The sequence below is a fragment of the Ostrinia furnacalis genome, unplaced genomic scaffold (assembly GCF_004193835.3).
Source record: "Ostrinia furnacalis isolate ACB-3 unplaced genomic scaffold, ASM419383v2 OfSCF3049, whole genome shotgun sequence".
In the NCBI taxonomy this organism is placed as follows: Eukaryota; Metazoa; Arthropoda; class Insecta; order Lepidoptera; family Crambidae; genus Ostrinia; species Ostrinia furnacalis.
The window spans coordinates 92869-109600 of record NW_021133288.1 but is presented as its reverse complement, the minus strand read 5'-3'; the positions used below and the strand labels follow the sequence as shown (position 1 = coordinate 109600).

The window sequence follows — 16732 nt, the reverse complement described above, 5'->3', positions numbered from 1 at the left end:
GGTGAGCACGTGACCGGAGCGATGCGCTTACGCTAAAATTTCTACAAAGTGGTCAGGCGGAAGAGTCCCCGATAGTACCTACCATTGATTTATGATTTTTTTTTAATTTGTTATTTGTATGAAAGATTACGCGGTAATAAGCGGTTTACGATTTACGAGGTATTAAAAAAAACTACTTACTAGATCTCGTTCAAAAAATTTTTCGTTGGTAGTTTTTATAGTTTATTTTAGAAGTTAGAGGGGGGGGACCAACTTTTTTCCACTTTGGAAGCGTCTGTCACGCAAACTATTCGGTTTAGGAAAAAAGTATTTTAGAAACCTCGATATCATTTTTGAAGACCTATCCATAGATACCCCACACGTATGTGATTGATGAAAAAGAATTTTTTGAGTTTCAGTTCTAAGTTTGGAGAGCCCCCAATATTTAATATATTTTTTTTATTTTTGCATCAAAATCTTAATGCGGTTCACAGAATACATTTACCTACCAAGTTTCAACAGTATAGCTCTTATAGTTTCGGAAAAAAATGGCTATGGCATACGGACAGACAGACATGACGAATCTAGAGGGTTCCGTTTTTTGCCATTTGGCTACGGAACCCTAAAAAGCACTTTTACACGTCGCAGTATTTACCCTATTCTACGTATACTCACGTTGAGCGAGCGTAGATGCGCCAGGTCGTCGTGCGCTGGCTCCATGTCGACATCAGCCAGCGGCGACTCGGCGCGCCGCGCGTCATTCGTGCCCAGCTCCTTCACTCTGAACAGTTTTAACGCGATATATTAACGCTCACGTATACATGTACAGTCACAGAATGAAAAGGTTCGTCAGTTTTCAAATTGATTCCTTCAACGAACGCGAGCACATATTACCTTTTGAAACTATGTTACAGAATAATCTCGTGTTAGAGAAAATAATCTTTAACTGTTCGTCAGTAAAGTTCAAAATTATTCAGTAAAAATTAAACAGCGCCCCCTATATTATAGCCGCCCTAGGGGGCGCTGTTTAATTTTTCATACAAAATTTTTCGATGGCATTTTGAATACGCAAACGAAACGAACTCGAAAGTTTTTCGTAATAGAGGTACAGATCAAAGTTGTTTGACGATTTATCTTGTCAAGAAGGTTATTATGATTGATAAACTAAAACCTTCTTGTTGGTTCAATCTGCCATTATTATTTCTATTAAATAAAAAAAAACTATTGTCAATGTCATCATTGCATTGCACTGATGGGATAGAAAAATAAACAAGCAAAACCTTATTCGTTAGCAAACGTTATATTTATTTAAATGTTAGCAGCACTGTTTCTTGCACTGTTATGTTGGCAGGTTTGACTCTTACAGTACCTAGTGCAAGCGAAAACCGACACTAAGGTGACGAACCTTTTCATTCCGCGACTGTACACACAATAATTAATGAACTGCCGTAATACAAGTAATCTGCATTTAAGAAGTAAATTATGCATCGAGATTCTGTACATAGAGAAATAAATACGTAAAGCCTGGTCCGTGAGCACGTAGAATTTTGTTCAATGACCCCAAGCTACCCATCCTTATCGCTCGCGCGTAATTATGTTGCTGTCGCACTCGCACACTCACTGCGGGCGCCCGTCGCACAGTCGCGACAGCAATATAATTACGCGCGAGCGATAAGGATGGGCAGCTTGGGGTCATTGGACGGGATTCTACGTGCTCACGGACCAGGCTTTAATGACGATGATAGCGAAGAGTGTGTGACGCACCTGTCTGCGTATCGCAGCGTGTTCAGCGAATGCTCGCACGAGGACATGGCGGGCGAGATCATGGCGATCATGCAGGTGCGCGACTTGTCGCCGATGAAGCTGTCGCGAAGCACTTGCGTTAGTTTGGACACTCGGAAGGGCAGGTGGTTGTTGCCCTTCATTCCTAACGCACGAATACACTCCTTCAGGGCTAGCAGGGATTTGTTGATTTCTGCGCTCTCCATGCCTGGAATCAGAAAAAAAACATTCAACATTATCAGGTCATTTGGACTTCAATGCAGTGGCACGATCATTTCCAATTTATCGGAGGCAAATTAAGAATTTGATCTACACTCTGCACACTATCCGGAAGGATTGTGGAGGCCGCAAAGGGGGAGGACAAAACATGAACACAAATGTCAACTTCAAGCGAAAAGTTATATAGAAGCAGTTACGCACCGAAAGACGTATAGATAGTGCTATCCACGAAGACGTGCTCCACCATTCATCCTGAGTGTTTTCATCAGTACACGCTAATTATTATCCATGAGTGCACACACACACACTACAATAATTTCGCAACTGACGCTCGGATCAAACTCCCCACACCCCAGGCTTCCCTCGACCAAAAATTGGTGGGGCGCGTCTTTGTGGATGAAACGATCTATACATAGTGTAAGCAGGCTTCCCATTACAGATTATTTGGTAAAGATCGCGAGAAGCAACTGGATGCGGCAGCCCGGAATCTGTTACTGGAAGATCTTGGAATGCACTTGTTTCTTTGGCGTCCCTGGGTCAGTGGCGGCGTAGCATGCGTTGGCACCCGGGGCGATAAGTCCTAAGGCACCCCCTGGTACCCCCTAGGATACCAGGGGGTGCCTTAGGACTTATCGCCCCGAAAGTATTTGACCAATGCGTGTTGCCAGTGATGGTATACGGATCTGAGACGTGGTCGCTTACTATGGGCCTCATAAGAAGGCTCAAGGTCACCCAAAGGGCGATGGAGCGGGCTATGCTCGGAGTTTCCCTGCGTGATCGAATCAGAAATGAGGAGATCCGCAGGAGAACCAAAGTAACCGACATAGCTCGCAGAATTGCTAAAATCAAGTGGCAGTGGGCGGGGCACATAGCTCGTAGAGACGATGGCCGTTGGGGCAGGAAAGTTCTCGAGTGGCGACCACGGGCTGGAAGACGTAGCGTGGGCAGGCCTCCTACTAGGTGGACCGACGATCTGGTAAAGGTCGCGGGAAGAGCCTGGATGCGGGCAGCGCAGGACCGTTCATTGTGGAAAACCTTGGGGGAGGCCTTTGTCCAGCAGTGGACGTCATTTGGCTGAAAAGAAGAAGAAGAAGAGGTCAAAATTCAGCGCACCTCACCGCTAATCCACGCTAAATTTTGTCAGTGTGTGCGTGCGCGCCGCATACGTATTGGCGCGCTCACATACAAACCGCGCTCGGTGCGTTTCTATGAAGATGACCTACTCATTTGTATTTACTCTGGTAGAACGGTACTCACGCGTCTGGCGGTTGGCGCTGGAGGTGTCGGCGCCGCGCTCGTTGCCGGCGAGGTCGATGAGCGAGAACTTGCCGTGCACGCGGTGCATGCCGGGCGAGCGGACCACTATTTGGAACACCGCGTGCGACCGCGACGAATTCGAGTTTGCTGACGTCTGCAAACACATTAAATAAATTATTACTGTTTCGATCATGATCCGGAAAAAGATCGCTCTGAAACCTTAGGGAGCGGTGCCGCTGCGGCATCCTGCATATAAACATCAATGATATGCCAGGCGGTGCGTTCCGGCGCCCCGCACTTCGATTGGGCGAGACGGTGCCGTATTGCGGCGCCGCATACCACCATGTGTACAGTGATGCGGCAAAATCTTTGCGGTGCAACGCCGCACCGCACCGTGTGGTTTCTCACTCAGGTTGATAACGACACGATTCTCAACGGAGATCATCGTTTTGATGTCGATTGAATTTTTTCTCATAAAAATTATATGACCTATAAATAGTGAATGCTTGTAAAGCCTGGTCCGTGAGCACGACAGCCTGGTGAGTGAGTCGCGACAGCAATATATTTACGCGCGAGCGATAAGGATGGGTAGCTTGGGGTCATTGAACAAAATTCTATGGACCAGGCTTTAGACTACATGACTTACGAGTATAGACATAGCGCTCAACTAAACTGGTCCTGTGAAATGGAGTGGCGCGGATCTTTTTTTCGACAAATATCAACGAAACATGAGATGTGCTTCAACATTGCATACCATAAGATGGCCTTCACATTAGATCGCAAGTTGCGACAGCAGCAACTGCAGCGGATTCACATTAAAAATGCCGCTGCTGTGGCCGTCATATAGTATGAAATTACGTCACACATCTCCCCACCGCTTCACAACCGTAAGTTTGGCAAATTTAAAAAATACGTACCTATTAAAGAAAAATTTTACTATCATAGTGTCAATCCAATAAACGTATGTTTTCTTTTTGACGAGGCAACAACACAATCAAATGTGAACAAAAGCTATTGACCACATCCAAAGAGCGCGAAATGAACCATTTTTTTTTAAGAATACCTATTAGTAATTTGTGTTGCACAAATTACTAATAGTCCCGTTAGCGCCTCGTGGTAAGCTAAATTATGCCTGTGTTACGAGTGGGCTCACCACAATAGTCAAGAGGCGGTGGGATTCGAACCCGCGTTCCTCGGATCTCGAGTCGGCTAGTCCGACCCCTTCTTCGGCTATCGTGGCTTCGAATTTTGATTGGTAGGGCCAGTTATATTTGGGACGTGTATAAGTGCCCTGTGGCCTAAATTCACTTATCAAGACTTCAACGACTCGCAAGCGATTTGTCACTTTTCGTATTCACGTATTAATCGCCCGATTTTGTTTCGATTTCGTTTTTATCCGTATTCGATCGTGCCTCCGCGATATTCACCTATTACCTATTTTGAAGTTTGGTTCAAGTGATTAAACGTCAAATGACAAATCCCTGAGTTTGCGATCCTATTGAGTAATCGTTCAATCGATTCCGTGGAGGGTAGTTGAACGGGAAGCATGGTCGATCTATTTTAATGGTTTCAATTTATTATTTAATGGACTTTAGTGTACAAATTTGGTGTTATTTTGTGTTCTAAAGTGCAGTGAAGTGATAGATTATAAAAAACATTTAAATACTTCGAATTTGAGCGCGCATCGAGCGTCGCGTGGGTTGTCGTATGAACAACCCACTTTGGATCCGGTGGCGTCTCGAAACCTGCTTTCGGGCATACTTAACTCCACGGAATCCATGAAAAATCAATAGAACTGAAACACCCACGTTCTATTGATAACTATGTCAATTTTCACTCGACATTGGCAGAAATAAACCTCCCAGAGAGGTTTGGTTGCCATTAACAAAAAAAAATCGTTCAATCGAAATGACATATGAATACGGATTCAGAACTTTTTTTTTCAATAGGACGACTTCTGAACGTCAGCGAGATCTTGACTGTCAAAATACGTACATTTAGGCCACAGGAAAGGGTAATGTACTGAATAAACCACGGATACTCTCGGCGCACTTAAGGGACTATTATCTAGGTATAAATAAGACGTCAATTTGTAGGTGACAATTTATTGCTTGACACAGGTTTTCAATGGTTCACAAAGGTTGTCAAAGGTTAACAGATGTCAAACAACTCCAGGTATATAAAGCCAGGGAAAAAAATCTGGACACCGCGGTACAGCTTTACGCGTCTCAAAGAGCAGTGACATCTCTCGGCAAATAACACAAACAAGTTTCATGGTAGGTTTATACATGTACTGAATAAACTATTTACGGGACTATTCCCACCTCTCGTTCCCACCGCTGCAACTCCTGTGTAGCCAGGATCTACAGCTTGACCGCCACAAAAACCCAACCAATGAAGGTCAAGTTTGTCCCGGGGGAAAGTTAAACTGTCATTGGACCCGCAACGAAATTAATCAGAAGAACATAGGAGGAGTTCGAAATTAAGGTTCGACTTCCCTCCATTGCAAAGCGGATGACAGGTGACAAACAAAGGTTTAAAACCTTTAAGAAAAAGATTATGCACCACGGACAATAAATTAAATTAAGGGGGCCTATCTTATAAGCAATTAGCAACTACCTGCCAATAATATTTTTCACAAAATCGCTTAAAAGCACGGAAATTTTTCCTTGTCGCGACAAGATCGGTGTAATAAATTGCGGAAACAGATGTATGTTGTATTGAATTAAGCATTTTATCACGTTCATGTTTCCAAAGATCACACTCCCACAAGATATGATGGGCAGACTGCTCATGACTGACATCATCAGTGGAACACTCGCAAAAAGGAGACTAGTTTGAATTCGTGAAGTTTATGTTTAAAGTTGCCATGTCCCGTGAGGAACTGCGACGAGCAATGGTCGATTTCTAACCATCGCCTAGTTAGACGTTCGCGTACATTCGGGAAGAATTTACTAACTATCCCAACTAATATTATAAATGCGAAAGTAACTCTGTCTGTCTGTCTGTCTGTCTGTTACGCTTTCCCGCTTAAACCTCGCAACCGATTTTGATGAAATTTGGCATAGAGATAGTTTGAGTCCCGGGAAAGAACATAGGATAGTTTTTATCCCGGTTTTTGAAACAGGGACGCGCGCGATAAAGTTGTTCTGTGACAGACAAAATTCCACGCGGGCGAAGCCGCGGGCGGAAAGCTAGTTACTGAATAAACTATTTCTGTTTTCTCACCTGTCCGGAGGTGCGCGCGGCGTTCCCGTGGTGGATGAGCTTGAGCACCTCGTCGACGTTGTCCACCACCTTCTCCGTCAGCCCCACGATCTGCACCTGCTGCTTGCCGTCCTCTAACACGCGCAGCTTCGCCTTGTCAGCTAGCAGGTCGAACACCTGGGGAGGATACCACCACGATATCATCGCCATCTTCATCATCAGTGTGCTTACCATGAGTTTACGTTAGATGTGCTCGCTAGCGAGTACGTCAAATAAATCTATGAAGATTTTATTTCCTGAAAGTAGCCGCTAGGGGCGCTGCACAATATGCCATACATTTAAATGTCATTTTTTACGCAGTCGCTAGCGAGCACACCTAGCGTAAACTCATGGTAAGCACACAGTAGGCTTAGGATAGGAACCGAGATCGTTTATTGCGCCTTTCTATCGATTTTACGCAATAAGCCCATATATTCTGACGTCTAAAATCATAATAAATCTTTGGACAAATAATAATAAATCTTTGGACAATTTCACACAGCGCCAGCTAGCCCCAAAGTAAGCAACTTAATGCTTGTGTTATGGGTGCTAGCTTAACGGATATACTACTTATATACTTTTTTTTTAAATACATAGGTACATATTATACATAGTAACACCCAGACCCGTCACAGAAATTAAAATTCATCATTTCAATTTCTGCCAAGCCGGGAATCGAACCCGGGACCTCTCGGCATAGTAGTCCGTTCTTAACCACTAGGGAATGCAAAACCGGTTAATCGGAAACCGAAAAATCGGAAAAACCGCCCTTTTTCGACGAATTCTAAAACCGGTTTTAACCCTAGAGTAGTCGCGCCTTTCCGTGAAACGTGAGTGCTCGCGTATGAGCATTTTGCCGCCCAAACTTAAAGTCCGGTTGTGTGTCAAATAACAGTTTAAAAATATGAAAATCAGTTAAAAATGATAGAATAAAGCATACACTATTAGAAAATAATGCTTATTAAAGATTTGTGGTTAAAATTTAAAGAAAAAAAAATATTTTGGAAATGTTAGGAAATGTTTATAGAAATCTTAGAAACACTATTGTTTTTACCTACATACATCATCAAATATTAAACTTATTAGCACACTTAAAGGTTTTCCTTACATATAACATGTGCTTCAACAAAACAGTCCTGTCACATGTGCATTTAATGTGCGTTGCACAGTAAATTTGCACTTGCACATCATCTTCAGATTCTGCCGCTGACTGTTCTATAACAGTATCGTTATGACTATGTTTACTTTCTTCATAACTTTAGTATACATTTTCCACTAATTTTAGTGCACCAGATTCTTCGAAATCCGAAATCTTCCTTGTTTTTTCTTTTTTTGTATTTTACGTGAATTTTACCGAAAACGACACGAAATAAATTAAGCACTAATAGTATTTATCAATGTTATGACGTCATTAATGTCAAAACAACATTATACGCAATGAAAACTAATAATCTTCCAACTACACTAAAAACCAGACACATAAATTTTACTTACGTCAGTAGTCGCGCAGTGAGCAATTTGCTGCAAAACGTGACAAACGTTCAACAATCGTTCTCTATTGCGGTCACCTGCGCACTAAATTTCTTCTAATTTCTAATACATGGAGGTGAAGTATTGGGAGGCAGCTACTGAAACGCTTGACTTTAACAAACGCATCGTGTAGAAAATAACTCGATTTTTTTGCCAAGGGCGGCAAAATGCTCATAGCGCGAGCACTCTAGGGTTAAAAATCGAAACCCGGATTTAAATCGGTTATTCTATCTGTATTACACGTAACCAATTCCATAAATAAGCAATATCATTTTAATATAATAGGCCAGTAGAATTAAACACNGGGATTATGCTTTGGAGTTTCAGTTTTCGGTGTTTCAACCTTAGTTTCTGTTTTGGCTGCAGTTGTGACTTTAGTTTGTGGAGTTGCAACTTTAGTTTCCGTTTTGGGTGTAGTTGTAACTTTGGTTTGAGGAGTTGCAGGTTTAGGTGCAGGTGTTTCTAATTTAGGCTTGGCAGGTTCAACTTTAGATTTAGTGTCTACATTTGGTGCAGATGTCTGCACTTTCGGTTTAAGATTTTCAACTTTAGGTTTAGGCGATTGAGTGCTAGTTGCTGCGGTTGTTTTGGCTTCAGTTTTAGCTTCAACTTTCGGAGGTATTGTTGCAGCCGATTTGTTAACAGCTGGTTGCGCTGTAAGTTTTTCTTTTGTGACATTATCTTTAGGCGAATTTGTTGTATCATCTTTGGTATTATCCGACGAATCTTTGCTTCTCAAAGTCGTAGCCCTCTTGTTCTCTGGATTGTATATGGTTTTGATTTTTTTGGGACATTGCGAGAATCTGTAGAACGGAGTGATCGTGATTTTGGCAGCGCCTGAGGAACAAAACAATAATTAAATAAGTAATTAATTAGTTAAAGCATTAACATACGGCAAAGTAAAAAAGGGGGCAATGATCTTAGAAATAGAATAAGTAACCAAGCAGACTTCGAACAAGCTCTACACCAACAAAACCTATCAGAAAATTTTGCCTCCACTATGAATCGAACCCTGGACTTCTGGGTCTGAGACAGGTAATCTTATAACAACTAGTCGACATAAGCGGTATAGTCCTTACGTTGACAGTATTTCCTAAGCCCTACTTAAATGTACGGGCGATAGTACATCAAGGTACACACTGTGGCATCTTATGTCGTTTTAATTGGGATGATTTGGAAATAACAATGTATAGTCTGAAGTACTATTCTACAGTTAGCGTCAAATAGTTCGTGTAGTTCGTGACACCACAGAATAATAATAAGTACTACGTACAGAAGTTTTACTTCGCGAAGGTATTTAAAAAAATGTATGCTCCATGTTATTAACAATATGGTGTAATTTAGCCTGTCTCAAGAGTCAAGCACCATTTTGTTGACAAACGTCAGTAATCGGCACTGCGCCGAAGCTATAGGGCTGACTTCGGTAAAATGATGTGACGTGAGGTGCCAAACTGAGGAAATACATGATTTAGCATGAATTATCATGAATAATATTAACTACTTATTTACTTCCCAGTGTCTTTGAGGCAACTTAAAAAAGTACATTCTGTGTTTTTGTTATTATTTAGGCAGTTAAATACTGCACAGTATTTAAGTACACCATTTTCTTTATTTTCTTCCATCATACACAAGAATACGCGTGCGTGAGTCAATGTTCGCTCGTATGTGAGGCCTTGTCGAATAGTATCCTGTAGGTGGGCCATCGTGCGTGTTTTGTTTTCGATGTAAACTCGCGGAGATGAACAGGCCTGGTGACACCCATAGTAGCCAATAAGTTTGCAACTCTTAGTTACAATTAGAATATTTATTAATTAGATTATTCTTATATAGTTACTATTTGATACCGACTTTATAGNTTTTAGCTTCAACTTTCGGAGGTATTGTTGCAGCCGATTTGTTGACAGCTGGTTGCGCTGTAAGTTTTTCTTTTGTGACATTATCTTTAGGCGATTTTGTTGTATCATCTTTGGTATTATCCGACGAATCTTTGCTTCTCAAAGTCGTAGCCCTCTTGTTCTCTGGATTGTATATGGTTTTGATTTTTTTGGGACATTGCGAGAATCTGTAGAATGGAGTGATTGTGATTTTGGCAGCACCTGAGGAACAAAACAATGATTGAATAATTTAGTTATAGCATTAACATACGGCAAAGTAAAATTAAATGAGGAGCGTGTACTTGGAATACGGCCACCAGTCAAACCTACAAGAAAATTTTGCCCCCGCTGTGAATCGAACCCGGGACTTCTGCGTCTGAGACAGGTAATCTTATTACAACTAGTCGACACAAGCGGTATAGTTCGTGCATTGTCGACCAGTATTTCCTAAGCCCTACTTAAATGTACGGGCGATAGTACATCAAGGTACACACTGTGGCATCTTATGTCGTTTTAATAGGGATGATTTAGAAATAACAATGTATAGTCTGATGTACTATTCTACAGTTAGCGTCAAATACTGACACCCAAAGTAGCCAATAAGTTTGCAACTCTTAGTTACAATTAGAATATTTATTAATTAGATTATTCTTATATAGTTACTATTTGATACCGACTTTACTATGACTTACCGCAATGAATACTCTTGGCGGTGCATAGCGCGTCAAAATCAGCAATGCCCTTGACCTGCGCGGCGAACGTGTTAACGACCCCCGCCAACCGTTTGAACGCCACGAAGTTATATCGCTTCAGGAAACTGCTTAAGTACTTTCTGTCCGGCTTCGTCGTGAAATGCACCTGGAGAAACAGTATGCATCATAAAAAAATTGAAGTAAATTAGGTACGTGGTCCCGCGGGTGTCGTGAGAAGCGACTTAGGGACTACACATCAAACTGAGAACGGGCAGCAGCGCTCTCTGAAAAACTTCAATCTTTTAAACTGCGATCTCCAACCCGCCTGCCAAGCGTGGGGATTATGGCATAACCCTCCACTATGGTGGAGGAGGCTCATAGTCCAGCAGTGGACTGTAAAAGGCTGTTGGTGATGATGAGGTATGTGTAGGTAAGGAACAGTCTATGGTGATCTCCACTGGCCATTGGGTATGCAATTCTCATTTTCAAGTCGCAAAAATAGGATAGGTCTGTGTAATTGTAGATATCTTTATGTATTAATTTACCTTGACATTGAGAGGATTGAAGACGTTTACCAGTCTCTTTGTCACGTTTAAACCGATTACCTGAAAGTTATATAAAATTGTATTATAAAGCCCGGTCTCTCTGCACGTAGGATTTTGTCTAATGACCCCAAGCTACCCATCCTTATCGCTCGCGCGTAATTATGTTGCTGTTGCGCTCGCACACTCACTGCGGGCGCCCGTCGCACAGTCACGACAGCAATATAATTACGCAAGCAATATAAGACTATAATAGTTAATTTAATTCTGATAAGACGATAGCGTGGGAGAAAGATATTAATTAATGTGAAAAGTATGAGAATTTAATCATAGATGTTTATAGTTATTATATTATATACAACGTGTCCCAAAATTCAAGGATAAGCCGGCGCCGCAGGGTGGACCTAGTCATGACTAGAGATGTGCCGCTGAGAAAGTTCTCGTTCCCGGCAATATTCCCACTGAGAATATTCTCGAGAACCGAGAACGCTCCCGGGAATATTCTCAGTGTTCTCGACAGAATGCATTTAGTTTTAATTTTAATTTTGTTGTTTATTGTGATATTATCTGTAATGTTTCGATGTTTTATTAACTGGGCGTTAAGACTAGTCGTTATAAACAAGGCATGAAACGTGTGAGTGAGATATTGCTGTCTTGCTCACTCTTTTCGTGGCGAACGCGTACCGCGGCTTTAGGACTCGGCTACGGTATTTGAACATCAGTGTGCCTCTGAGTTTTAAGGCCCTTGCCACCCTGGCGGATTGCAAGCGGATTCAAAGCGGATTCAAAGTGGATTTAAAGCGGAGTGGCGACGCGACGGAGAAGCCGCGTGACAATATCGTAAAGCTTCCCAAAAGCTGCCCAGCCGAGCTGGATTCGATGATTGACTTTTTTTTTCGANATATTGCGTATAAAAAAGTTCATCCCCAATTTTCCACCCTTGGGGGTGAAATATTTTCTTCAAATTCGCATGAAACCACCCTTTTGATAATACCTATTCAACAAAAAAATAATCGTTCAAATTGATTTATAATCGGCGGAGATATTGCGTATAAAAAAGTTCATCCCCAATTTTCCACCCTTGGGGGTTGTCTTTTCTATTATTGAATTTAAATGGGACCACCCTTGAGGTATTACCTATAGGTACGCCGAAAAAAGATTTGTTCAAATCGGTTCATAATTGGCGGAGTTATCGCGTAACAAACATAGAAAAAAAAAAACATACGGGTCGAATTGAGAACCTCCTCCTTTTTTGAAGTCGAAACCTTTTTAATCGATTATCATATCGATCATGTTTCGCGATTATTGAAAGCTAGTGACGGTAGGTTAAGAGCAAGGTGTTTTAGAGTCTCAAGTAAAAAAGCGGATAATTAAAAAATGAGGTTTACTATTATTTAACAAAAAACGTATGACAAAAGATCATTTTACAAACAACGTTTGAAAAACTAATCATTTTATAAACTTTTAATAAATAATTCTTTAGAATCGTGTTTTCCAAACTTAGAAATTGCCTTGCGCATTTACATGTCTCTCATGATCACTAACTGCAGTGGCGAACGTTCTTTTTCAACATTAAAACGTATTAAAAATAAATTAAGGAACACGATGGGACAAGAACGTCTTAATCATCTTACTTTGTTGAATATAGAGCATGATTTGCTTAAAGAAGTTGATATTGAAAGGATTATCTCTAAATTTTCCCACATTAAATCAAGAAAAGTTCATTTGTAACAGTTTTGTTTCATTTGATACCCTAAACTTGAGAACCTAAAGCAAACCAAGGGCCCCTTGATAGAAATTTGCTACAGGCCCCGCGCTGGCTTAATCCGGCACTGGTCCAATGTCCCCAAGCTACCCATCCTTATCGCTCGCGCGTAATTATATTACTGTTGCGACTGTGCGACGAGCGCCTTTGGATCCTCTTTTATCCCCATAGGAGATGAATTTTGGAGAATCCTCTCTTAGTAGATCTGCTTGGCTGTTCAGTGGCTTGATAAAAAGTTAAAATTTATAGAGTCGAATTGCGAACTTGAGAAGAAACATTATAGCTACTGAAAAAAACCTTTAGAAGTTAAAAAACTACAAATACAACAAGAGAGTCCACTCTTAAAAACGTAATATTAACACGTTTTTAAATTAGGCTAAGAATCTTGGTTACAATACAAATATCTACATCTCTTTGTGATCAAATAAAAAATAAAGTAAAAATACAAAAGGCCATTGGTGTAAAGTAGGTAGATGCCGAAATGCGTATCATTTCAATTATCGGAGGATTGAAGTTACTGTTCTCCAAACAACTGTGTCCATAACAGTTCTCGTCAAAATGACATTGGCGGCAACGCAATATCGTCCTTATCAACAAATCATTTACAATTCAAAATCTGATATCGACTCGCAAATAAATCGGCTTGGGAATTGGGACAGATTTATTCGATTTTGACGATAATTGAATTACTTTTCGACATGTCCGAGGAATTTCGTGACGTCACAAACGTGAATTTGTTTTGGATGGAATTTGATGAGCTGACTTAAGTGGGTTTCACTGTCTTTGCACAATGACAAAAACACATTTAATTTACAAGGTCTTCTAAATGAAACATTATTGCTAATAGTCTAAATGAAAGTTTTTTTTTTTCACTTTTGTACTGGGTATTTTACCTCACTTCTATAAAAAAAATCTTATTAATAATATTCAATTATTGAATAAGCCAGAAGGTTGCTAATATTGTATTTCTATCTCTATCGGCCAAATTTTTTTTAAACCCAACGAGGAAGCTCTTGGCCTGCATCTCACTTGATGGAAAGTGATGATCAGACCGAAGGTTTGGTACTAAGGAGGTTACCACCCATATGACATAATATTATAGGAAGATCATTTTGAATAAACCCATGGGAAAGAAAGTAATCCCGAAGCCATGTCCACCGTCAAGTGACAAGTATGCTCGCTTGTCAACACAAGTTATGACACTAATCCATAATCGTCACGCAGTAATACGTTACTACACGCCTACGCAACATAACGCATAAACGGTAATAACATTAGTCACACAAAGCCACATCTTTGATGATTTCATCTCTTTCACTCATCTCGACTTGTTAAAATGAGTGAGAGAGATAGACATCGTAGATTGAAATCGTTGCAGAGTAGACCCCCTGCGGTCTGACTGATAGTCCGTCCATTGACATGTCGAAGCTGATACCAGCGCAGAATAAACGTATATTGGGTTGGGATGAATCTGGGTTATTATAAAAATAAGTCCATTAATAAATTTTAGACATTATAGTAGTAAACATGCATCTTAAGGCGATTAGNACTTTAATAAACGCATTGAAAATAAATTAATAGATTTTAATTTAAAGAAACAGAACCAGTACTTTTTAGGAATCGTTTTTTTGAACACGAACCATGAAATTTGAATATTATCAATAAAAAATTGTTACAATAATATTTGTAATTAAAAAAAACATGTTTTTTTGTTAAATAAAACCTATACAAAATATTTCTCTAAAAGTAGGTTTTACGAACTCTTCGAAAAAAATCGATAGATAAATCGCTATGGTTTAGTTATGTGACATCTCCAAATCTTTCAAACTCGAAACGTCATACGGATCATCTTAGGTGAAAAAGACTATAATGAATAAGCTAAATTTATCAAAACTGTTATAACCCTCTCTTAAATAATGTAATCTAACATAAAATGGACAGAACGTAACAAATCGCTGTATGTAACTACTAGTTGATTGAAAAAAAAATAGAACGATACTAACCGATTAAAAACCGAAAACCGGTTTTTTTTCTTGGAAACCGAAAAAAAAATCGGTTTTTGATAAACTTTCGGTTTTGCATACCCTATTAACCACTACACCAAACGGCCGATTAGCGGGGAGTTGCACCGAATTTTGTCAGTGAGTGCGTGCGCGCCGCATACGTATTGGCGCGCTCACATACAAACCGCGCTCGGTGCGTTTCTATGGAGATGACCTACTCATTTGTATTTACTCTGATAGTATCGACGAACTAATAAAGTAGCAGGAAGGCGCTGGATGTAAGCCGCTACCAACCGGCAATTATGGAAACCATTGGGGGAGGCCTATGTTCAGCAGCGGACGTCCTGTGGCTGAAATGATGATGACGATAAAGGTGGGAACTCTTGAGCGGCGCGCCACTTATGTCCAAAGACTCACTGAAACTCCGCCCTAATGTGCCACACGCCATACAAAATGTTTAAAAGAATATTTGCTCTAGTGCAGCCTGAAAAGATGACGCATCAATGTTCCAGGACTGTATTTTACACCATTTCATTAGACAAAATACACTAAAACAAAACCGAATTAGATCTCATCTAACCTCTAAGCAAGAACCCAATAACAGAAATATGACGTATTTATTCAAATCACGTTTATGACAGATTGATATAACTACAGATCACAGAAACTAAAGGGAGATGTGAATGAGACAAGGGGCGGGGCCGGTGTCGCAGCAATATGCCCAAAAACAGAACACATTGTTCGTAAAAGTAATGATACGTCATCATAGATTTAACCGATTGGTATCAGGCTCGAATTAACGCATTTTCGAGATTCACAAATGAGTTGTTTGGTAAATAATGGACATATTTTAAAAACCGATCATTTTTACATTATTTTTTTATGTTATCAGTATAAATACCATACCAAGGCGTGTTCGACACACAATTGATGTGCATCTAACTACAAACGTCTCAGAAACGTAAAGATTATCTCTATAGTCTGGTCTGTGAGCACGTAGAATTTTGTCCAAAGACCCCAAGCTACCCATCCTTATCGCTCGCGCGTAATTATATTTCTGTCGCGACTGGGCGACAGGCGCCCGCAGAGAGTGTGCGAGCGCGACACGCGCTATTACGCGCGAGTGATAAGGATGGGTAGCTTGGGGTCATTGGACAAAATTCTACGTGCTCACAGTCCGGACTATAGAAATGAAATGAGTCATAGACAATACCTTCCCGGAGTAGATCTCGAAGAAGGAGGCGGAGACGATGAGGTTGAGCGGCTTGTACTTGGGCGACTTCAGATACGCGAACACGTCGCGAGCCGCCATCGCGTAGATGCCCTTCTTGCAGTCTTGCGTCTTGCCCTGTGGATCGGAGACCACAAAATGTCATGACATTTTTAAAACAACTTGAAAGAATCGAACTGCCTAAGGTGGGATTCGAACCCACGACTTTTCGCTTGCCGGGCGACTGCTCTTCCATCTGAGCAACTTAGGTCCAGAACAGACGGTGAAACGCAACTGCAGTTACGGCCAGCGTTTGTTTAATTAATGTTGGTACTACCCTGAACATCCAATAGAAATATTGTTAGATCGAGAGGGGACTCTTTACGCCAGAAAAAAAAAACAATAACTATGACATGTGCACGGTAAATTTAAAACAAATATATTTTGTTTTAGACATCAGCACTAGTTTTGACTGTTTCCCATGATTCACCAAGACTATAGCAGTGTCCTCAGCGTACGATAGGACTTTGGCATTAGTTTTTTTTTTTTTTGTTTTTTTTTTTTTTTTATACCCACTCAGTAACGTCTTGGCCCGTTGACCAAGACACTGATTTTCAGTGGGCGCCTTTTTGT

General features: G+C 40.8%; 1 protein-coding gene across 6 annotated transcripts in view; it reads right to left on the bottom strand.

Moving 5' to 3' along the window:
* Window positions 1–16732, bottom strand: part of Klp10A (kinesin-like protein 10A) — a 67218-nt gene that overhangs the window by 8618 nt on the left and 41868 nt on the right. For all 6 annotated transcript variants that reach the window (XM_028310606.1, XM_028310604.1, XM_028310609.1 and 3 more), the window contains 5 exons: window positions 16103–16237; window positions 6466–6621; window positions 3238–3391; window positions 1744–1969; window positions 655–760 (listed from right to left, as the gene is read on the bottom strand). In XM_028310606.1, coding sequence (XP_028166407.1) covers window positions 655–760; window positions 1744–1969; window positions 3238–3391; window positions 6466–6621; window positions 16103–16237 — 777 coding nt within the window. The remainder of the gene's footprint in view (window positions 1–654; window positions 761–1743; window positions 1970–3237; window positions 3392–6465; window positions 6622–16102; window positions 16238–16732) is intronic.